A 24,106-nucleotide genomic window follows, 5' to 3' on the forward strand; every position below is an offset into this window, starting at 1 on the left:
TCTGTATAACGCGCAAGAAACAATATTTTTCATTGTATGTTAATACATTCGACAATAACAAATCAAATCAAATCAAATCAGTGTATGGTGTTTCAATCGACTGGCCATATACAATGTCCTTCTGTCCACTGCAATAACAACAATCCATATTTACGTAGTGCCTTTAATGAATAAAACATCCCAAAGTGATCTGCAGGAGCCACATAAGGAGATATTAGGGCAGATGACAAAAGCTTGGTGAAAAAGGTAAGTTTGAAGAAGCCCCTTCAAGAAGAAAAAGAGGTAGAGAGGCAGAGAGGGTGAGGGAGGGAATTTCAGAGCGTAGATGTGGCCAGTAGTAGTGGAGCGATTAAAATGGGGATTGCTCAAGAGGCCAGAGTTAGAAGAGCCCAGATATCTCAGAATGTTGCAGAGCTGGGGCAGATTACAGTGAGAGAGATGGAGTAAGGCCATAATGGGATTTTAAAATAATTTATTATTTTCATTTCACATTCAATACATAGCAAGACCTGGAACCAAAGTATGTCACTGAGTGCAGAGGTGCAAACTAAGGGATGGTCAACTAGAGTTTTGGAATGACTTCAAGTTTACAGTGGGTGGAACAGTCACTTACAGTTGTAAACAATGTCCTCCTATTTGTTAGTAATGTACAATACCACTTCTCACTGTTATGCTATACTCCTGTCTGTAATAAGGTCCAAGCCATCCCTTAATTCGCTCCTTTTAGCAACTAGAAGCATTCTAATTCAACTGAAATAGTCTGGCACCATTTTTGAAAAAGGAGTTTTTAAAAAGAGCAGATGAAGGAAAAGTGTCTGAAAGCTTAGAAATATTTATTGCATTGAAAGTTTGAAGTGTTCCCTCATTTCACAAGTCCGTAATGTTTTGGCTGTACTTTCTACTTCCTCACATGGGATAGCTAAGAAATTAAACTTGTCTTTTGAACAGCAGCCTGTGTTATTCCGGTGTTCTGTAAATTTACTATTTTTAAAAAGTAATTCTCAGCATGTGGGCATCAGTGACTAGACTAGCGTTTATTGCCCATTCCTCGTTGCCTTTGAGAAGGTGATACTGAGCTACTTTCTTGATATGCTATGTTCCACACGATGAAGGATTTTGACCAAGTGGCAATGAAACATGCTAATATATGACCAAATCTGTATGATATGTGATTTAGAGAGAAGCCAGGTGGCTCTAAGCACATTTTGTCCCTTACTGGTGAAAGTGAACACGTGTTTGGGGAGTGGTGTACAGCCAGAAAGAAGATGGGTGATTTGCTGTAGCTACATGCCTGTGCTACACACAGCAGCTACTGTACATTGACAGGTACAGAGGGTTTAAGGTGGAGAATGGATCGTCAATCCCAAGCACTGCTTTGGTTGGCGTATTGGGTGCACCCAACCATGGATGTGCCGCGTGTCACATTATAGGATAAAAGCAAATTACTGTGCATGCTGGAACCTGAAACCAAGAGAAAATGCTGGAAAGTCTCAGCAGGTCTGGCAGCATCTGTAAGGAGAGAAAAGAGCTGACATTTTGAGTTCTGGTGACCCTTTATCAAAGCTAAAAGGCTTGGAAAATGGGAGATATTTATACTGTAGGGTGAGGGAATGAAAGATGAGTCATAGCAAGGGGGCGGACTGCTAATGGCCGTCCATTGAGAGAATAGAAGGTGTGAATGGCCAAACAGCAGAGAAGCTAAAATAAGATGATAAACTGTGACAGGTGAAGATGTGGGGGGATGGGGAGAGATGGGTGTGAGAAAAAAGGGAGAAAGGGGAAGCAAAGGGGGAGAAAAAGTAAAGAAAAGGGGGATGGAAGAAAAATGAAGAAAAACAATAAGGAAGTAAAAGGTAGAGAATAGTTAAAAATTAAATAAAATGAAAAGAGGTCGAGTTGGGGTAGAGCTAATCATCTGAAGTTGTAGAATTCACATCATTGTTACATTATAGTCCTGACTTGTGGAGAAAGCCTAGAAAGTCAGATGAGCGACTCACCATAGAATGCCCAGGCTCTGACCTGCTCTACAAGTCATGCTATTTACGTGGCTGATGCAGTTGAGTTTCCAACTAATGGTAAATTCCAGGGTGATGATGATGGGCAAATTGTCGCTGTAAAGGCTTTTGAATGTCTTTGGAAGGAAAGGAAAGAATGTAGCACGCATGATCGCCGAGGAGAGACATACAACTTCGTAGCTTATTTAAAATTTAGAAGAGTCATTGGAACACAAAACAATGCCATCGCTATAACTCTGAGCATTGTTTACTCAGCTTGCTCTCACTGTCCACAGAAAGTTCGGGTGGGCTTGTTGGGCCTAATGATCCTCCTGAAAATTCCTGCATCAAAAGAAAGACACTCCCTCTCAGCACCACTGTCTAATCGCGTTAACATGACTGGGGCACATTGGTGGATTTGTCAGTAAATGTATTTCCCCACATTGTCTTTGGAGACAGATCTGCTCTTGTACTAAATCTCACTGCTGCCAAAAAGTGTCAATGGGAAGACCACCTATGTTCTCTATTTTTAGTGAAATTTCAACACTTTTGGAATGAGTAACTTTGAATTCCACCTGAACTAGTCATTGGGGTGGGAGATGAGTGGGGGAGGACTTCCCTCCCAGAAGGTGGCTGAGCTGGTTGAAATGTGACTAAAATGTTAAACAGGATCATATGTTTTTTTTAAAATAGTGGCCTAGAGTTCAAAATGGAGGAAGTTATGAGGGATGATTTGGGCTCAACTGGAGTATAGATAACTGCTGTTTAGAGCCTATTCTGATACTGCACTTTCATTCTAGTTCCATGGGAACTTTCTCAAATAACACTGCCAGCCACTAACTTCATTTGCAATTTTGTGCAGTTGGTAAAGGATCAAGTGAGTCAAAATTAATTTCTCTTTCAACGGTAATCTAGTTTACAGAATTTTTGTTTGCTGTTTTTAGATTCCACAACTACATTTTTGTACTTGACAACAAAATGAAAACTGGGCATGCATTTTGTGGCAGAGGGAGGAAGGCTTTTTTCATCCATCCAACTTCGGGGACAATTTTTCTTCTAACACAGAGGGTTCACCAGGTAGACTATGATCATGACCAGGAGGCAGGAGTGTTCACTGAAGTGATGTGGCCCACATATTTGTGGTCCATAGGAGATACTTTACATCAACCTGAGCTCCCCATCTGCTTCAGGAAGACAACCATCATCCTGGTACCAAAGAAAAGCCAGGCAGCGTGCCTTAATGACTATTTTCCAGTGACTCTGAGATCCATCATTATAAAGTGCTTTGAAATGGTTAGTCATGGCCTCCCAGATTGCCTGGATACCCTATTGTTCACCTATTGCCGCAAAAGGTGCACAGCAGACATCATCTCTCTGGCCCTACATTCAGCCTTGGAATACCTGGATAACAAAGACACCTATCTCAGACCCCTTTTCTTGGCCACATCTCAGCTTTAACACCATTATTTCTACAAGACTCATCTCTAAACTTCATGGTCTGGAGCTCAACTCCTCCCTCTGCAACTGGATCCTGAACTTCCTAACCCACAGACCACAATCAGTAAGGATAGGCAACAACAGCTTATCCACAATCATACTCAACGCTGGTGATCCGTAAGATTGTGTCCCCAGCCTCCTACTATATTCCTTATACACCTATGACTGCGTGGCCAAATTCCCCTCCAACTTAATTTTCAAGTTTGCTGTTGACATCACCGCTATGGGTCGGATCTCAAACAATGATGAGACACAATTCAGGAAAGAGATAGAGAATCTGGGGGACTGGTGCAGCAACAACAATCTCTCCCTCGATGTCAACAAAACAAAGGGGATAGTCATCAACTTCAGGAAGCATAGTGGAGGATATGGCCCTGTCTACATTAATGGGGACAAAGTAGAAATGGTTTAGAGCTTCAAGTTTTTAGGTGTCCAGATCACCAACAACCTGTCCTAGTCCCTCCATGTGGACGCGATAATTAAGAAAGCCCACAACACCTCAACTTTCTCAGGAGACCAAGGAAATTTTGCAAGTCTAATACAACTCTCACCAACCTTTAGAGATGCATCACTTTTTCTCGTTGTATCACAGCTTGGTCTGGCTCCTGCTCTGCCCAAGACTGCAAGAAACTACAAAGGGTCATGAACGGAGCCCAATCCATCACTCAAACCAACCTCCCATCCATTGACATTGTCTACACTTCCCGCTGCCACACTTCCTGCTGCCTCGGAAAAGCAGCCAGCATAATCAAGGACCCCACATACTCTCTTCCATTTTCTTCCATCTGGAAAAAGGTACAAAAGTCTGAGGACATGTACTAACTGACTCAAAAGCAGCTTCTTCCATGCTACCAGACTTTTGAATGGACCTACCTTGCATTAAGCTGATCTTTCTCTACTCCCTAGCTATGACTGTAACACTATATTCTGCATTCTCACCTTTCCTTTCCTTATCCTTTGTCTGTATAATGCACAAGAAATAAAACTTTTCACTGTTTACTAATACATTTGACAATAATAAATCAAATCAAATACCAAGCCTTAGATTACAGATGGTGAATGAAGGTTCGGGAGTTAGCCAGCTACTCCACATGCTCCTGAGTAGGATTCAGATGCCCGAGATGAGGATAAATTTCTTCACCTAGAGAGTGGTGAACGTGTAGAATTCACTACCACAGAAAGCAGTTGAAGCCAAAACGTGGTATAATTTCAAGAAGAAATTACATATAGCTCTTGGAGTTAAAGGGGCCAAGGGACATGGGGAAAGGCAGGATCAAGGTATCTAATTTGATAAGCAGCCATGATCAAAATGAATGGCGGAGCAGGCTCAAAGGGCCAGATGGCCTACTCCTGCTTCTAGTTTCTATGATGGTTCTACCCCGACACCAACACCTTGAACACATCCACAAACATAGCGGTACATCCAGTCTTGTGTATGCTGGCCCTTCACCTGGGTCTCAGCCAGGTCACTGCTTCCAGGTTCAACTTCTTAAAATTCATTCATGGAGGTGGGCCAGCATTTACTGTCCATCCCTAACTACCCTTTAAATTAGTGGCCTGCTCGGGCATTTCAGAGGGCTTTTAAGAGTCAACCACATTATCGTGGGCTTGGAGTCACATGAAGGCCAGACCAGGTATGGACATCAATGAACCAAATGGGGCTTTACAACATCCAACTTCCATGGTCACCATTAAACTTTGAATTTAAGATTTTTATTGAATTCAAATTCCACCCTCTTGACATGTTGGGATTCAAAACCCAGGTCCCAGGGCATTATGCTGGCTCTCTAGATTACTAGGCCAGTGACTGTACCACTGAATCACTGTCTTATTCCTCATGACAAAGCTCAGCCTGGTAAAAGTTGGAGAGGCTGCTCAGGTCCAGGTCCGTGTCCACTACCAGGTCCGGTTAAATCTGCACTGGCTCTCTACAAAAGCCACTCAGAGCCCCCCTCCTGTCCTTTCCATATCGTCTGTAAGTTTTTTGTTTTTAGGTTCTTCAGTCTCATCCTGGAAGCCGCAAGATGAACCTGCCTCCACCACACTCCTGGGCAGTGCCTACTCACCAGTGGGAGACGTTCTTCCTCATGTCACCAGAATCTTCCAGACCTTGAGCCTTCTACCAATGGGAACAGTTTTCTGAATCCAGGTCTTGGCCTGGTTCCCCCAACATGATGAAACAGGTTCCTCTGTCTATGCTGTTTCAGCTTATGGTAGCAATGAACAGGGAGGAAGGCAGTAGGCCAGTCCTCAATCTAGAGCAGGAAGCTAAAGTCATCATTTGAAAAGTCTTCCTGTGGTAAAGCTTTGTTCATTTCAGCACTTTTTCCTTTAATACGCAATTTTTGGGAAGATATCAGGTCTGAGGGATACTCTGACTATATTCTAGGCACCGCAATTTAGGAAGGATAACAAAGGCTTTATCCATAGAGAGAAAGGCCCAGAAATGATTTCCAAGAATGAGGGTCTTCTGTTAAGTGGCTAGCTCGGAGAATCTGGGATTGTTCTCCTTAGAGAGAAGTCTGACATTTGATGGAGGCAGCCGAAATCATGAAGAGTCCAGACAGGAAGATGGAGAAAAACTGTTCCCATTGGTAGAAGGCTCAAGGACTGGAAGATTCTGATATAAGGCGGAACAGCCAATGGTGACATGAGGAAGAGCGTCTCCTATTGGTGAGTAGGCACTGCCTAGGAGTATGGTGGAGGCAGGTTCATCTTGCAGCTTCCAGGATGAGCCTGAAGAACATAAAAATAAAAAATTTACAGGATGATATGGAAAGGACAGGAGGGGGGCTCTGAGTGGCTTTTGTAGAGAGCCAGTGCAGATTCAACCAAGTGCTCTGGTTTCCTCCCACAGTCCGAAGTTTTGCAGGTTAGGTGGATTGGCCATGCAAAATTGTCCCTTAGTGTCCAAAGATGTGTAAGTTAGGAGGGTTGGCGAGTTAAGTTTGTGGAGTTACACGGACAGGGCAGGGAGTCGACCTGGATAAAGGTGCTTTGTTGGAGAATCAGTAAAGACTCAATGACCTCCTTCTGCACTGTAGGATTCTAGGATACGATGAGCAGAATGGCCTCTTCCTGTTCAATCACCATTCTACAATTCCAACATCCTCCGTTAACAGTTTTTGATGGGTCTTTACCAAATCTGACTTCATTATTGTCCTTGAAACTTCCTTTCTAAAGCAGTTGAGCACGAATAACATTGGTATGCTTATTTTTACAGATATAGTTACTGGATTTGGACTGTTCGCCTGATCTGTAACAACTTCCTGTCTATCATCATTTTTGTAAATCTTTGTCCATTCCTTGACACGTCATCAGTATAATTCTACTATCAAAATGATTCAGGACCCCACCAGAAACATCTACAGCACAGAATGGGGCCACTCGGGTCATCGTGAATGTCCCAGCCCTTCACTGGAGCATCGCAGAACCAATTTCCCCATGCACTGCTCTCTCCACAACCCGGTTTCATTGCCTATTTCAAACATCTCCTTTTACTTCCCGAAAATCTGCCGTGATCTCAGTCTCCAGCACTTCTCTGTGGCTCCGCATTCCACACTCAAAATAATCCCGTGTCTCAAAAGAAAAATTCCTCTTCACATTCTCAAAGTGACAGTTTTAAACTGACAAACTTACAACCAAATTCCCTACTTGCCCCATAAAACACTCCTTTTGCTTCAGTTGAAACAATTCCAGTCTCTCCTCATAACTATTATTTCCCGTCTCTGGCCTCATCCTGGTAAGTCAATGATGAACTATATTTTTAATGCTCTCTCTATAATACCCAAAGAGGCACACGCAGTTCTCTGTGATCTAATCACTATAATGTACAAAGTTAACCTAATCTTTTCTCGCTAATGTATTTTTTCCACAACCCACTACCCCCCTCTGCCCCACCCAACATTCGTAAAACCCAAAGTGTTTTATTTTTTGCTTTTTTTAAAAACAGCTTTATCTGCCAGTACGTGCAATTTCAAGGAATTCTGTATTAGCACACAGGGGGTACCTATTTTTCTCTACGCTGTTCAGTTTCACACCACTGCATTTACACTGCCAGTCCTTAATATTGCCACTGAATTGCAATACCTCACAATTCTTTGTGCTAGCTTGAAGCTGCCAAACCACTTGCTCAGCCAGCTAACCTGTCCTTGTTCTTGTTAATTTTATTTCACTATGTTCCTTGCTGACGTGCCAAATCCACTATTTTTGTACTGTTAGTACATGTTAAGGCTGCAATGTCTGTGCCCGGTTAAATGAACCTCTGATCCCACCCCAACTCTAACCCAATTTCAAAACCGCCTCAAATTTGAAAGTGCACACTGATGTGGACATTTCTCTTCCTTGGGTGCCCGCCCACGCAGCGGAGTTGCATTTTGCTTGCACCTGCCTGCATTTTTGGAGCAGGCTTCCTGGGTAAAGATTCAGAACTGTGGCCGGAGTCTCCAAATCGAACGCAGGGGCGGGAGGCTTTTCTCAGGGGATCCTGAGGAACAGGGGAATGGCTAATTGGAAGTTCAGACTTCTTTGATTCTCTTCTTTAACCAGCGAGTCAGCGGTTCAGGACTTTTGCGGGTTTTCTCTCTGACAGTCTGGAGATGGGACGATTTGGGCCAATATGTGCAAACTCCCTGGATCTTCCTCATGGGCATGAGGGGAACCTTGTTCGGCTGTGATTCCCTACTTCATACTAACTCTGCTGAACTCCCTCTCTTGCAATTTTCCAAAGTGATCATGTTTCTCCTCTCCCAAGACCCTGTCCCACAGGCTTTTTGTCCTTTCCAATTGTACTGACTCAAGACTTGATGTGCAGGTAAATTCCATGAGATTCAACCTTATGCAACAGCCTATCTTGTGGTACCTTATAAAAGGCCTTGCTCAAGTCCATGCAGACAATGTTAACTGCACTGCCCTAATATACCTTCTTGGTTACCACTTCAAAAAACTCAATCAAATTCACAAGACATGATTTTCCACTCACAAAGCCAAGCTGACTGTCCTTAATCAGTCCTTGCCACTCCAAATGCCTGTAGATCCTGTCTCTCAGATAACCCTCTAATAACTTACCCACTGTAGACTTTAGGGCTCAATGGCATATTGTTCCCAGGCTTTATCTGCAGACCTTCTTAAACAAAGGCACGACATTAGCTACTCTCCTGTCTTCAGACACCACAGCTGTTGCTGTCGATGATTCAAATATTTTTGCAAGGGGACCCGCAATTTCCCCTAGCCACCCACAATGTCCTGGTCCCCTGATGAAGTTTTATGTGTTCAGTCCAATTTAACACACATTAGCGGCCATTACCTATGCTTCTCAGCATTGTAAGTACCCTCATCATACTTCCTCAACATTTTTAGAATCATGGGATGTTACAGCACAGAAAGAGTCTATTTGCGCTATCAAATGTACGCAGATGTTCTTCTTTCTGGGGTCACTGGGTTCTCAACGCCCTGTTCACTCTACATAGTGATTAGCATCAGTTTAGAAGAGGTGATTTGATTGAAACACGGAAGATCCTGAGGGGTACTGACAGGGTAGACGAGGAGGGGAGATTTCCTCTTGTCAGGGATTCTAGAACGAGGGGGTCATGTTTAAAAATAAGAGGCCACCTTTTAAAACTGAGATGAGGGACATAATTTTCCTCTCAAAGGGTCACGAGTCTTTGGAACTCTCTTTCTGAAAAGGGTGCGGAAGCAGAGTCTTTGAATATTTTAAGGCAGAGGTAGATAAGTTCTTGGTGAGCAAGGAGGTAAAAGGTTATTGGGGCTAGGCGGAGTGCAGACTTGAGGTTACTTTCAGATCTTATTAAATGACGGAGCACGCTCAAGGGGCTGAATGGCCTACTCCTGTTCCATGTTTGTATGGTTTCAAGCAACAATGCAAATCCTTCTGATGAACAATAATAGTCTGAGAGAGAGAATTTCACAATTTTTGTGCAAAGTCATTTCTTCTATTTTGATATATTTAATAGCGATAAGTCTCATAACACCAGGTTAAAGTCCAATGGGTTTATTTGGAATCACAAGCCTTTGGATCGCTGCTCCTTCATCAAATGAGTGAGCGGCACTGAGAAAACTTGTGATTCCAAATAAACCTGTTAGACTTTAACCTGGTGTTGTGAGACTTCTTACTGTGCCCACCCCAGTCCAATGCCGGCATCTCCACCTCAGATCTATTTAATAGTTCAAGTAAAAACTGAACTCAGAGCTTCAGAGTTCTGGAACCTAGGATTACTCAAAATACCCCTCTCTGAGCAATCACTAATGCATTTTGTCCTTTTGTCAAGTAAGGAAGCCAGAACTGTACACAATATTCATCGTATGGCCTATTAGGTCACTTTGACAAAATTTAAATCACTTTAAATACAGGCAAAATGCAGCGGATGCTGGAAATGTGAAATAAATTCAGTTTGCATACCTGCCTTCCTTCTATTCTCTGAACCCCATCTTTTATTTCCATGTTTGTTCTTTTGTTGTTTTATTGTCCCTGCCCTTCACCTGATCTTGGATCGTTCTCCTTGTTCTCTCCCCTCTACCCCAGAACCCTTTTCCCTCCCTGTGCATTTTCTTAAAAGTCATTCATCTCTAACACCTTCCAATTAACCAAAGGCAATCAGTCAGAAACGTTAACACTGTTTCTCTCTCCACATATACTGCCTGCCCTGCTGAGTGTTTCCAGCGTCAACTGTTTTCATACGAGTAACTTGGTTTGATTAAAATCAAACTCTTTTCAAAAGCACTCCAATAGTTGCAAACTGATCTACCTTGACTGCAAGGGGGACAGTGATGGAGAAGCCTAATGCTTTTATAATGATCCAAGAATATTAGAAATGAAGCAATGGAACTGGGAATACATGCAGCTAGTACAAAAATTCAGCCTCAGAAAAAAAACAGAAAAAAGCCTGAAAATCCCATTTAGATACCAGTCCCGGTTTCAGGGTTTAAAAAAAAAGTTTATGTTCCACACAGGGAAGTTAAGGATGAGACATGATATGTTTCAAATTTCTAACTTGTTGCCATTGCAGGAATATAGCTATGTGTAGAACAGTGGCATGTGAGGGAGTTAGGTTGGTCCAGATAATCTCATGAAGTTCAGGTTTAAGTGAGCTTGCCATTGCCAAATGGCAGGCGAGTAAGGAACTCAACCTAAATACAAGAAGCTGCAGTTGTATCGTGACTTATACCATGGTTCAAAAATCCAGAGGCATCTCATGGGAGTATTTATTGGACCAAGTAAGATACAGAGCCACACAAGGAGATACTCTGACCAAGCTTGTGGTCACCTGTCCAAGGTATAGGCTACAAGGAGGAAGGGAGGGAGAGGGTTAGGTGGGGAGCTCCAGAGCTTAAGCCTTTGTGTGTTGAAGATTTAATGGTGGAGTGATGCAGTTCCCTTTAAGAGTAAACCAGGTCTTGCTTCAGAATGAATTGAGAGCAGGTGATGCTCACTGAGCTTGTATTTGAAGAGTTGGGTTTTCCTCCCAGTGAGGGGAGTTGCTTCTGGACAGAGAGAGGATCCAGGAGGGTAGAAAACAGTGTATCGACTAAACTATACACTATCACAATAAAGCAACTGTGAATCATCAGAACGTCTCCTGCTGCCTAATTCAGTAAGTGAATGTTTACCTATTAAACATGGTGTGTATTACACCCACGTACACTGAGATACTCACAACTGATTCTGCACACTGGTGTCACAACTCTATTGCTATACATCTTTACAATCCATCTGCTCCAACCACTAGCAACCCCACCCCTCTGCCTCATCAGCTGTTTTGTTTTCAATTGTGTTCTCCACTGAACACCCCCAAGTGTGACTTGACAGTTACAGCTCAGGGTACTCCCTACTGGAGAGGCACACATTGAATTAAATTTCTGCCACATAGCCTAACTCACATTTGCCAATTGATGCAATACCGCACTATCCCTGTTGGTGGTACTCCTGAGCTGTCAGAGATCACAGCAGCTGCTGCACTGTCAGACACTCTGTAGTGCAGGCGTGAAATGTTTGTGTATATTTCCAAATTCGAATCAATATTTAAAAACAAGCTCAGCGCCTCCTCTGTGATCTTCAATAATGGTCACATTACACTTTCAAACGCTTGCCTTGCTCTCCAGCCATCCCTGAGGACCGCAGCTCTTAATGGACTGACCGATTTGCTTTCCAACGTCTCCTGTCTGACAGTGACCTTTTCCAAATGTTGACACACCGTTCTGGCAATCTGATTGGTCCAGGGAGGATACCGCAGGGAGAGTGCTGGTGGGATATCCGATCCGAGGAAGAGCAGCCAGTTTAAAATCAGCAGCTGAATTGGTCAATGCCTGGGCAGAGAAAAGAGTGGGAACGTCCAGTATCAGCCCCTAGACTTCCCATCAAAGTTCACTGCCAGGGATTCGCTGCTTTCTAAAGAGGGAAGAGCCTGTCATCAAGGCCGATCTGGTCTTTTTGTTCATTCTGCACAAGTTCCGAAGAGAATTACAGAATAGGCTCAAGCTTGTTGCAGGAGTTATCTCGTTCATTCAATTGTCATCCTGCCTGTTGGTTCCCCCTCACCCCCACCCTTCCAGAAGGCCGAAGCCAAGCACATTCCACAGTCCATTATTTTGCCCACCAAGTGGAATACCAGCCAAGACAGTTTACAGTTTGTAAGATGTTTGTGCGTGTGGAGTGTCCCCAGGGTGCAGTTGGCAGCTCAGCTGAAATCATGTCACATGTTAGCCCCTGAATCTAACCGTCCCCCACTCTCCCCCTTCCACATTTACAGGGTACAAGACTGGCTGCTACTTGTATATGTGGATGATGTCAATGCCAGCCATTAGAAGGGTCAGCATTGAAGTCATGGTGACCAACTCTTCACGCAAAGACCTAAGGGTTGCTGACCCGCAAGGAGTGGGCAGTGGTGACTATCAGACCATAACAGCTGGGCAGCTGGAGCAGGGTGGGAGGGTGTGGGGGGAGTGTATAGTGTATCAAACTGCCAACTTAACTTGTGGAGTCACAACATTATCACCACCCATCCCCACAGACCAACTCACAGACTTGCTCACATCACTCAAACTCCCCCTGATGGCTAATAGTCACAGCATGCGCCTTTACACAAAAAATACAAAGGCAAAGACAAGAGGAATCAGAATCCTTACAGTGTAGAAGCAGGCTATTCGGCCCATTGAGTCTGGACGAACCACAATCCCACCTAGGCCTTATTTCTGTAATCCCACATATTTACCCTGCTAATCCCCCGATATTATAGAGTAATTTGGCATGACCAAACCACCTAAACTGCATATCTTTGGATGTGGGAGGAAACCGGAGCACCCAGAGGAAACCCGCAGAGACGTGGGGAGAACATGCAAATTCCACATACAGTGACCCGAGGCTGGAATTGAACCCGGGTTACTGTCGCTGTAAGGCAGCAGTGCTTATCACTCTGCCACTGTGCCTCCTCTGACTCTCAGGATCAGTCTCCCACAATCTGCCCAAGAAACGCAAGACAAGAGTCATCCCAACAAACGGGCTAAGTAAGGGACTACCCTTTAAAACAGGGGAATGTTAGTTACTCTGATCAGAGCCTTTGCCCCAGCCCTTCTCCTGTCACAGTCCATACCAAGGAAGTGGAGCAGAGTCCCACAAATATAATGGAAAACTAGGCATGGTACCAAATGGGGCTTCAATGTAGACAAATAGGTAAGCAATCCAGGAGAAATTAGAGACTGTTTGAAACCTTGATCAGAGAGTTTAGTTTCTGTTGGTGGGAGTTTGTGAAGGTAGGATTCTAGCTATTTCTAAGGGGGGGGATAGGAACAGACTGATACTTAATATGATCATCCTCTCTGTTCCTTGGTTTAGAGACAAGAGTATGGTGGTGGGTTGGCATCTAATGCAAATGATGCCAGCGGCACAGCTCAATCCCTGTACTGGTTATGGTAGTTCATGGAGTCCAGTCTGATCGAAGTCTACAGAATTATGAGGGGCATGCACAGAGTGGATAGTCAGAGGCTTTTTCCCAGAGTGGAGAACTGCAAGTGGGCATAGGTTTAAGGCGTGAGGGGCAAAGTTTAAAGGAGATGTACAAGGCACATTTCTTTTTTTACACAGAGCGTGGTGGGTGCCTGGAACTCACTGCCTGGGGAGGCAGTGGAAGCAAATGCAATAGTGACTTTTAAGGGACTTCTTGACAAATACATTACTTGTGTGGGAATAGAAGGATACGGTCACCGGAAAGGTAGGGGGTTTTAGTTCAGATGGGCAGCACAGTCAGTGCAGGCTTGGAGGGCCAAAGGGCCTGTTCCTGCGCTGTAATTTTCTTTGTCCTTTGTTCAACCACCTGGCCCTGTCACATGAGTCAAGCCTCTCAGTTACATAGCACTTGTTTCTATTTAACACAGACAGAGAGATGTCAATGGGCTGCTGGGGGTTATAGCTGTACCAGTTATTAGTACACACAGCAGTACAGATTCATTGGCAGCTGTTTACTATGTCATCTGGTGATTCCAAAAGGCATCACTTGGTCCAGATTGGCAGCTGAGTTTAGGTATGAACAGATCACTGGATTTCCCTGACACACCAAACATCCCTAATCACTTCTTTAATATTGACTAAAAATGGAACTAATTAGGCTTCTCCTACCATTGACTCATTGATCTCAAGTTGCACCAAGATAAGCTGTACTTGATCTCTGTTGGAGAACCAAGTGCAGCAGAATGGATGAGAGGTGATGACACAGGTCATTAAGATCTCATTGACATAGAATTTGAATGAATAACCAGTGATGTCCCACAAGGTTCTGTGCTGGAACTTTAACTATTCTCTATTCATGGCTTAAATAACACAAGAGCTAGCCACATATACAAGTTGGCTGAAGACCCAATAGGTTGCTGACATAGTTAATGGTGCACACGCAAAAGATATTGATGGATTACGTGAGTGGGCAAATCTGTGGCAAGTGGACTTCAGTGCAACTTTCCCATTACAGACCAAAAATGCTTATATCTGTGAGTAACTTAAATGGTGCAAAATAAGAAACAGTGGGGCACCAAAGAGATTTTGAATTCAAGTGCACTGATCACCAAAATGCAGCGGTCAAAAAGAATACAAAAGATTCATGGTATTTAACGCTTTCTAATTGGAAGACAGAATATAAAGGGCTTTCCGATAACTACAGAATGCTGGTTAAACCGCATCTGGGCACCGTGTATGGTCCTGGGCACTGCAAACAGGGCCGTGTGGTGGGGACGGGGCCTCATATCGGGGACAGGTCCGCCCACAGGTTCTCTAGTATGATCTTCCAGTCCCACCGAAGGCAACGTCCTGAGGGGGGGTGTCCAGCAGCAGGGCTAGCAAACAACACAAATGGCCATTGACTTCAGCAGGGCAGGAAAATCCCACTGGAAGCCAATGGCAAGCTGCCCCCAAGGAGTTAGAAAATCCCAACCAATGGCCTGGAGGTGTGGACAGCTCCTTCCATCTCATCGATCATGAAGGAATTATGACTCTCAAATTAACAGTAGGGACATTTAAAAAATTAATTATCTCAACTAAGGAGACTCTGACTAAGATGTGCCTGTCTCACAAACTGCCAACCAGTTTCATCATTTGGAAACATGATTCAACAATTTTGAGACAAAGGCCATCTTAGCTTGCCGGTCAAAGGTATTGAAAAGGTAGGATGCTGGCTAGAAAAAGAGGGTCATTTGAAGAGAAGCATCTTAAGAGAAATTCTGCATCTATTGTGAAGTAACTAGGTGGTTAAATGTACCACACTGACAGTTCCAATAACAAGGAATCTTCTCCATTCTCCGTAAATCTGATGCCATCCACTAAGCTTACATGAGAAAACAGCATTTAGCCATTCGACTATGGAAGGCACTGCAGCTGTGGAGACAATCCCACACCCTTAAAAGCCTCACGTCAGACAATACAACATCTTCACTTCAAAACATCGGGTTTGCACTGAATAGGAGACTGAATATGACTCAACTTTGTAAGTATTATTTTATCTTCATCTGTTACTACCATGTGTCCATGTGCACAAATGCATGTATATGTCTGTGTATGTGTGCATTAGTAATTTTATCTTCAAGGAAGTAGTGTGAACTAAACTAACCTTTTCCCGTTAAATAAAAAAATCTTTGCTGAAGGATTAATTTAAATTGAATTATATGCACACACAAACTCATGCACATATACACACACCCTTAAAATGATGTAAGAGAAATATATGAAAAAATTGTTGATATGAAACAAAAGCAGAAGCAAATTCTTTGGGCACATGTTGAGCTGTGAAGGTATATCACCCAATCCATAAAATGTTGAAACCGCTGCAAACACTGAACATTCAGCAAACACGCAAGCAGTCTATCCGGGGTCTGCTGAGTCTCCTCAATACTAGAGCAGCTCTTTACTGACCTTGCTACGTTATCCATCCTACTTTATTAATGTGGCTTTGGACCTTCCAGAAGAAATTCTGATGGTCTTTGTAGCTTGACAAATCCAAGAAAAATGCATCAGGAACTCTTCACTGCATCCATCAATTTGACTCAGTAACTCGTGGCAGTCTGTACATTCTCACCCAGAGATTTGGATGTTCAAGAAACTTCAATCGTAACTCTGCAACTGCTTCATGATGATAATAACTGCAACAGTGGTTGAGCAGGGGATCTGAAACCGCACCCTTCAAAATCCAGACTGAGGTCAGGCAAGGCCGTATGGGGTAGGCCCCACACAAGTTACAATTCACCTGGTAGTGGTTATTTACCTCAAAGATTAACTGCCCTCTGGTGCAAGTATTAAATACCTAGACAGAGAACTCATTCACCTCAGTCGCCTCTGTGCCAAAATTAAACTGATCACCATAAATATACATGATCTAGAGTTTGCAAATAATTGCAATGTCCTTGCTCACTCTACACCAGATTTGAGAGCCACTTTCAATTTCTTCAATTTTGCAGACAAGAAACTTGGTCTGTCCTGGAGTGTTGCCAAAACAAAACTCACATACCAACCTAAACCTCAAGAACTAAACATTCCACCTCCCATATATGTTGAAGGAGAGACTTTAGAATATGTTGAGTATTTTACAAACCTTGGCAGCCATTCCTCTCAAAGGGCCACCACTGACGAGGAGATCCAGCAGTGGAACAGCTGTGCCAGTTCAGCCTTTTACAAATCACAAGAGCAAGTGTTTGACAACAAAGACCTCTGCAAATTAACAGAAATCCTACTGTACAAAGCAGTAGTTGTCACCACCCTCCTGTACTGCAGTGAGATCTGGAATCTGTGTCAGTGACACACAGGAACACTAGAGAAATTCCATCAGCAATGCTTCTGCCACAACCTCCAGATTTAATGCGAGGCCCATTGAACAACAGCTGGTGCTCCTTCAATCCAGCTCCACCAGCATTGAGGCAAAACCCCTGCAAAATCAACTACATTGGACTGGACACAGTATGTGTCTGTGGGATCTTATGTATGTTAGCTCCATTTACTTCAGTCTATGCAAAGATTTCATTTTAAGATATTTCTGCCTATGCAACTAACTCTGCTATGCTTAAAAGTTGACTGCTAAGTTGACTACATGTAGAATCAGAAGGCTAAAGGTTAGCTAGAAATTGACTGCATTCCTGAAGGGTACACAATGCAGGCAATCATAAGTAGCTACAAGGCTTGTTTTCCTTGACTAAGACAGCTTGCAAAGAATACTTCCAATAATGAGATAATGGCTAAAATATGTTTTGGTTTCAGAGTGTGTGTGCTCAGTTGTTTCCAGATCCAGTTGAGTTTAGTGTGTTCAAATTCAGTATAGGGACTAGTTTGCTTAGAAGCCAGTCTCCAAGTTCACTTTCTTTTCTATCATGTTCATCTTTTTAAGTTCTGTTCAATAAAAGAAAAACAGTTTGAAACTCGCACCAAGTGCTGTCTCCTCATCCATTCAAAGGAATGAATGGACCCGACAGTGTCCCAATGGTGAAAGTATCTCTCCTCAAGTTCTGCTTTCTCAACTCTCAAATGGCACCGGTAGTTCATATGATTGGACGGCCAATGTTAAACATTGGCATGGCAAACATTAATATAACTGCCTGCATGATAGACCACAATATGAATGCCTGGGAACCAATATTGATTTCAGCAACTTGAGTGTTAACTTCCCTTCCATCTTGCCTCCCTATATTTGTCCCATGGCTTGTCCCAATATAACGCTCCCTTCCCCTCCCCTACATGGCCACTGTCCCTTGTTGTTCAGTTTTACTCCCTCTGAGTACTAACCCCTACTCTCTTATTAACAGGCCTGTTTATCCTCCTGGCCAGCCTGCCACACATCACAATCTACACACTTCAACTCATCCAAAATTCTCCCGGGCATATCTTAACTCTCACCATGTCCTGTTCACTGATCACCCTAGGTCTCATGTATTGACCTACACCAGCTCCTGCTCTGGCACAGCATCAATTTAAAAGGCTAATCCTTTTAATATCTTGCCACTCCATGTCTCTTCTAGAACTATAGCACTCCTCTAATTCCGACATCTTTCAAGCACAAACCCAATTTTCATCATTGGTGGCCATATGTGATGATTGTCCCTTTAAGGGCAACACATCAAAGTTATGGTCACCTGATTTGTATGACCATTACTCTGCTGTGTTGTCCTTAAAGAGACAACCACCACACTCTACCTTTTGCTGCCAAGGCCCTCGTCTCTGGTATTCCCTCTCTACTTCTCTCCAGCTCTCCTTTCTCTAAGTCACTCCTTTAGCCTACCTCTTTGAGGAAGCTTTCAGCAAAAAGCAAATTAATGCAGATGCTGGAATCTGAAACAAAAGCAGAAAATGCTGGAAATTTTAGCAGGTCTGATGGCATCAGCGGAGAGAGAATAGCGCCAATGTTTTGAGTTCACATGACTCTTCTTCAGAATTAAAGAGAGGGAAAATGTGTTGGAGTGTATACTGTATAAATATGAGCTGCTGTTCTCTCAGGGCAACAGTTTGGTGACATGAAAGTGTATGAATGGTCGAGGTTCACTCGTGTGGAATGGACACTTGACCCAAACCATGGGCAGCCATGGAGCTATCCATAAGTCATGTTATTGGGGAGAGTTAGGCCAACTTTATTCTAAATATGCTGGGAGTGGGTAAAAAGATCACTGAAACTCAGAATAAAACACAACACAAGGTATCGCTTCCCTTCATTCAGGCCACCATGACCATATCACCTCTACTAAAAATAACAGTAAATATTATTACTGGAACCTGACTGCCAGGATATGTTGGCACATTGTAACATGTGACTCTCATTTTGTGAAGATTTCTTGGCAGAATTTCGAGAACGGCAGAATTTAAAAAACACAGGAGATCAGAAGCAATAATACCTCAACATATCCTGTGCCAGTGTGATGGAGAGGAGCTTTATTTAGCTGCAGAAAAGCAGCAATGACGTCGCTAGCAAATGGAGCAGAAATGACTCTTGCGAAATGGAAAGTATTAGATTTCTGGTTAGGAGCGTTCCAGTACTTCTGCTGCTAAACATTAGGTCGTACTTTAACACTTCCCAGCTTGCAGCACTGAATCTCACTGGTACATTGGGATGCAATCAAGTTGCAGCCACCAAGCCTTCAAGTGTTGGACTCAAAGGTGTGAACCCAAACAATCGGATGCCAGCACGCTATGTAGCAACAAGATACGTCACGGGCAAGTCGACATCAAAGTGATGTCCACCTGAAAGTTAAGGTCATTGGAATGAGTTAGTAAAGTGACCATAACAGTCAGTAATTTCAGAGGGAGTGGGGTTGGGAGAAAGAAAGCTACTTGTGGGGGAGGGTATGTGGAAGATAAAGGGGAAATCCCCTTCTTTAAAAAGGCACAATTGCCAGAGGGTCTCTGTCTGTGCAGGGTTTGCACATACTTCCCATGTCTCCGTGGGTTTTTTCCAGCTGTTGCGGTTTCGTCCCACAAGTCCGTAAGACATGCTAGTTAGGTGCATAGGCCATGCTAAATTCTCTCCTAGTGTACCTGAACAGGCGCCGGAGTGAGGTCACTAGGGGATTTTCACAGTAATTTCATTGCAGTGTTAACATAAGCCGACATGTTTCAAGTTTTTAGACCCATAAACACAAAGGCACACGACAAGTGACCAAACTCCATTGGATACAAATACATCACAAAACAGAAATGGTCACTAAAGAGATCAACTCCATTCTCCTGAGCAATGAAAGAGAATTCTGAGAACACATTTCAAGGTATGTTTCATTCCTGAGAGATTTGTTTGGAAAATTAATAGTTTTTGATGTAATTGGAAAGAAGAAAATACAAGAGTGTGTCAAAAGAAAAAAAGCACTCGGCCCACCAGCACAGCAGAAAATAATTCAAGTGTGGTCTCTATCCCCGGATTCATCAAACCCAGCCTCCACCACCCTGCCAAAGGTAAACAAGCCAAATTCCAGAATATCAGTGGAAACATCCTATATTATATAGAGGCTTTCCTGATTGCTGCAAACAGAACTTACACCTTTCTAACAAGTCAGGATTCCAGTTCCACAATCCATATGGATGTCCCACTTGATCCAGAAAACTCAATCCTGCTTCGAATCATATATTTGCAGCACTCTGCTCTGAACAACTTTACACCATAGTTTCTTCTAACTCAGATGCTACAGGAAACCACAATTCTGTCTCAATTCAAACCTTACTGAGACTCCTGCCTGGTGCGTTGTGATCTCACTGCACCTTCCTGCACAGTCACTATAAAAATGAACCCTCTGAATTCTTTTTTTTTATTCATTTGTGGGACATAGCATCGCTGGCTGGCCAGCATTTATTGCCCATCTCTAGTTGCCCTTGAGAAGGTGGTGATGAGCTGTCTTTTTGAATTGCTGGAGTCCACATGCTGTGGGATGGTCAACAATGCCATCAGGGAAGGAATTCCAGGATTTTGAATGAGCGACTGTGAAAGAATGCGATATATTTCCAAGTCAGGATGGCTTGGAGGGGACTTCGCAGGTGGTGTATCCCATGTATATGCTGTCCTTGTCCTTCTAGATGGAAGTTGTCATGGGATTGGAAGGTGGTGCCTAAGGATCTTTGGTGAATTGCTGCAGTGCATCCTGAGATAGTACACACTGCTGCCACTGAGTGTCGATGGTAGAGGGAGTGGATGTTTGTAGATGTGGTGCCAATCAAGCAGGTTGCTTTGTCATATACCATATGCTGGAAGGGAGGGGGTGTGAGAATGCTTCATAGACTATGTAGTTTCGAGGAAGGACAGGAGGTTGTTAAAGGGACATCAGAGACATGAAAAACAGAACACCAAATGCTCAAGTAGCAGCTTACCTCACATGACTGGATGCAGTGGATAAGCTGGGGGTCCGGGTACCATTGCAGCATTCCTGTGCACACTATATTCTGCAAAGAAACAAACTGATGTTATTTCATTATTTGTTGACAAGTCAGATAGTAAGTGCAGATCATAAAGAACTCGCTTTATAATGGCAAATCTTATGACCTGAAGATATCTCAAAGTGCTTTCAATACAACACAAGTATTTCAGAGTTTAGTCATTTTTGTAATGTAGGGGGCACAACATTATGTTGTGTTATAAATGGTGATAAGTTTATGCACCCAAGTTGCAGTTTGTTCAGAAAGATAAATGCTGCCCTTTGAATTATCAGATGCTTTTGATCAAAGGACAACTTATTGGAACATTCCACAGAGGTTAATGTCCACTATCATGTCATCTGCTGCTGTTGCTGCGAGTTCTAGGTGTTCTCCACTAACATTAAAAAGCTGCAGATCCTGGTAAGATCAGCAGGAATTAACAAGTGCTGCCTGCAGTTTGCAGCAATGCAGCTGCAAGTTATAATGATGGATCAATTCAAATGGAGCAGATTTTCAGATTCCACAACTTAGTAAAGTGCCGGGGCTGAAAGTCTGGGCTCCAGCTTACTCTGCACCAAGTCCTGCATGATGACATGACTTGCACAGCTCTCTGCTGACACCAGAATGACGTTCAACAGTAGAATCATAATGGAGAAGGTGGCCATTCGGCCCATCGAGTCTGCACTGACAACAGTTGCACTCAGGTCCTATCCCTGTAACCCCACGTACTTACCCTGACACCAAGGGGTGATTTAGCATGGCCAATCACCTAATGTTGTTAAAGAGACATCAGAGGCATGGAAAACAGAACCCCAATTCACCTAACCTGCACATCTTTGGTCTGTGGGAGACAACTGGAGCATCTGGAGGAAACCCATGCAGACACGAGAGAACATGCAAGAGATCCAAGGTCGGAATTGAACTCGGGTCCCTGGTGCTGTGAGGCAGCTGTGCTAAGCACTGTGCCGCCCAGTGATACCCCATTTAATAACTTTGTACAATCCTTCATACATGATGACCAAGTAGTGGTCAGTTTATTTTACATTCTCTTGATGCACTACTGCATTGATATAGCATCTTTTGGAATTTCAGAACATCACAAAGTATTACTAGCCTACAAAGTACTTCTTAAAGTATGGTCACTATTGTAATGCAAGAAACACAATGGCCAACTTGCACACAGCTAACTCCCACAAATAGTAATGTAAAGAACATGGGGTGTGGACATCACTGCCAAGGCCAGCATTGGATATTCATTCTTACTTGTATCTACAGAAGGTGGTGGTGAGCTGCCTCCTTGAACCATTGCAGTCCCTGACTGCACAGACAGTGCTGTTAAAGAGGAAGTTAATGATTTTGACCCAGCAACAGTGAAGGAACAGCAATATATTTCCAAGTCAGGATGGTGAGTGGCTTAGAAGGGAACTTCCAGGTGATAGTGTATCCAGGTATCTGCTGCTCTTGTCCTTCTCACTGTTAATGGTTATGAGTTTGGAAAGTTATCTCCGAGGAGCCTCGGTCAGTTCCTGTGCCATCTTGTAGGTGGTACACGCTGCTGCCACTGTGTGTCAGTAGTGGCCGGAATGAATGTTTCAAGTGATGGATGGGGTGCTAATCTAGTGAGCTGCTTTGTCCTGGATAGTGTCAAGCTTCTTGAGTGTTTGTGGAGCTTTACTCATCCAAGCAAGTGGGGAGTATTCCATTACACTCCTGCCTTGTAGATATACTTTGGGGAAATTAGATGACTAGATCAATGCCAGATGGCCCATATGGTTTCATTTCTTTCTGACTTTTCTGTAGTGGGTTGGTACAACTGAGTGGCTTCCTGGACCATTTCAGTTAAGTGTCAACCACATTGCCGTGGGTCTGGGGTCACACGTAGGCCAGACTAGGTCAGGACAGTAGATTTCCTTTCCAAACAATTTTTCTTTAACGACAATCTGAGAGTTTCATGGTCATCATTACAGAGACGAGATTTTAATTCCAGTTTTATTAACTAATTGAATTAAAATCTACCAGCTGACAGTTCTGGGATTTGAACTCACATTCCCGGCACGTATATCTGGGTCTGTGGACTATTAGTCCAGTACAACATTACCATTACATCAGTGTTCTCATAATGCTGGATAAATATCAGCCACAACTTAAAGAGAACCTCTCCTGTGCTTCAAAAGAGCTCCATCGATTGTTTAAACCCATCAAAAGGGCAGATGGGACTTTGGGTTTAACGACTCCACTTCTGATAGGGTAGTCCTGGAACATTAGCCCAGAGTGTGTACTGACTGATCCTCCACTAATGCAGCTTAATAATAATTAAACTACAATAATGCACAGCAACATCCTGTTTTAATTCTGCTCCTGTCTTAGCGCTTCTAGAGCTGTCCTGTTGTGTGAATCATTAAGCAAGGTACCGAGAAATAGATTTGAAAACTGTCCAGTATTCCCAAGCAGGAGAGACTAGAATCAAATCTCGGTCTCCAAGTCCCCAGCTAAAAAAAAAACTACGTAATTTATCTCCTTTGCTGAAGTTGCAATCGTGTTTGGATAAGGTTCCAGCGATGCAACTGGTTCTGCAGCATCTTGTTTCCAAGTGCCCATCCTTCAAGACTAAACCACAGCACCACTCCCCCCCCACCCCTCAGTCGTACAAGCTGGTGGAGGCCACCATAGCTATCACAATCCTATCCTCACTCAGTAACTGCATCAATATAAATCTAAAGTCAAATACTTTTCTCAGTAATGATGACTATGAAACTTTCAGACAGTCAGAAAAACCCACGTGGTTCACTAATGCTCTTTCAGGAAGCAGACCTGCAGTCCTGACCTGATCTGGCCTGCGTGTGTTTCCAGACCCACAGCAATGTGGCTGAGTCTTAACAGCGCTCCGTAGTGGACTAGCAAGCCTCTTAGTTGTACCAAACCACTGCAAGAGAGTCAAAAAGTAATGGAATCAGATGGACCACTGGACATTGATAGAGTCACCAGAAAAGACAACACAAACACAGCCCTGTCAACGCTGCAAAGTTACCCCCTTACTAACATCTGGAACCTTAAAAGGAAATCATAGAAACCTTGTGCCAAAACTGGGAGTGCTATCCCACAGACTAGTCAAGAAACAGCCTGACATAATTATACTATACAGCTGATGCCCCACACTCTTCCATCACCATTCCTGGGTCTATATTATTCCAGCAGGACAGGCCCATCAGAGGTGGCATCAAAGTGGTGTACAAGAGGGAGTTGCCCTGGG

The 24,106-nt window shown here is 43.4% G+C and overlaps 1 protein-coding gene across 1 annotated transcript in view; it reads right to left on the reverse strand.

Moving 5' to 3' along the window:
- Nucleotides 1–24,106, reverse strand: part of pappa2 (pappalysin 2) — a 379,187-nt gene that overhangs the window by 48,227 nt on the left and 306,854 nt on the right. The window contains exon 20 of the mRNA XM_080196777.1: nucleotides 20,812–20,883. Coding sequence (XP_080052903.1) covers nucleotides 20,812–20,883 — 72 coding nt within the window. The remainder of the gene's footprint in view (nucleotides 1–20,811; nucleotides 20,884–24,106) is intronic.

Source organism: Carcharhinus amblyrhynchos, chromosome 9, assembly GCF_965287045.1.
Source record: "Carcharhinus amblyrhynchos chromosome 9, sCarAmb.v2.hapA, whole genome shotgun sequence".
NCBI classification, from domain to species: domain Eukaryota; kingdom Metazoa; phylum Chordata; class Chondrichthyes; order Carcharhiniformes; family Carcharhinidae; genus Carcharhinus; species Carcharhinus amblyrhynchos.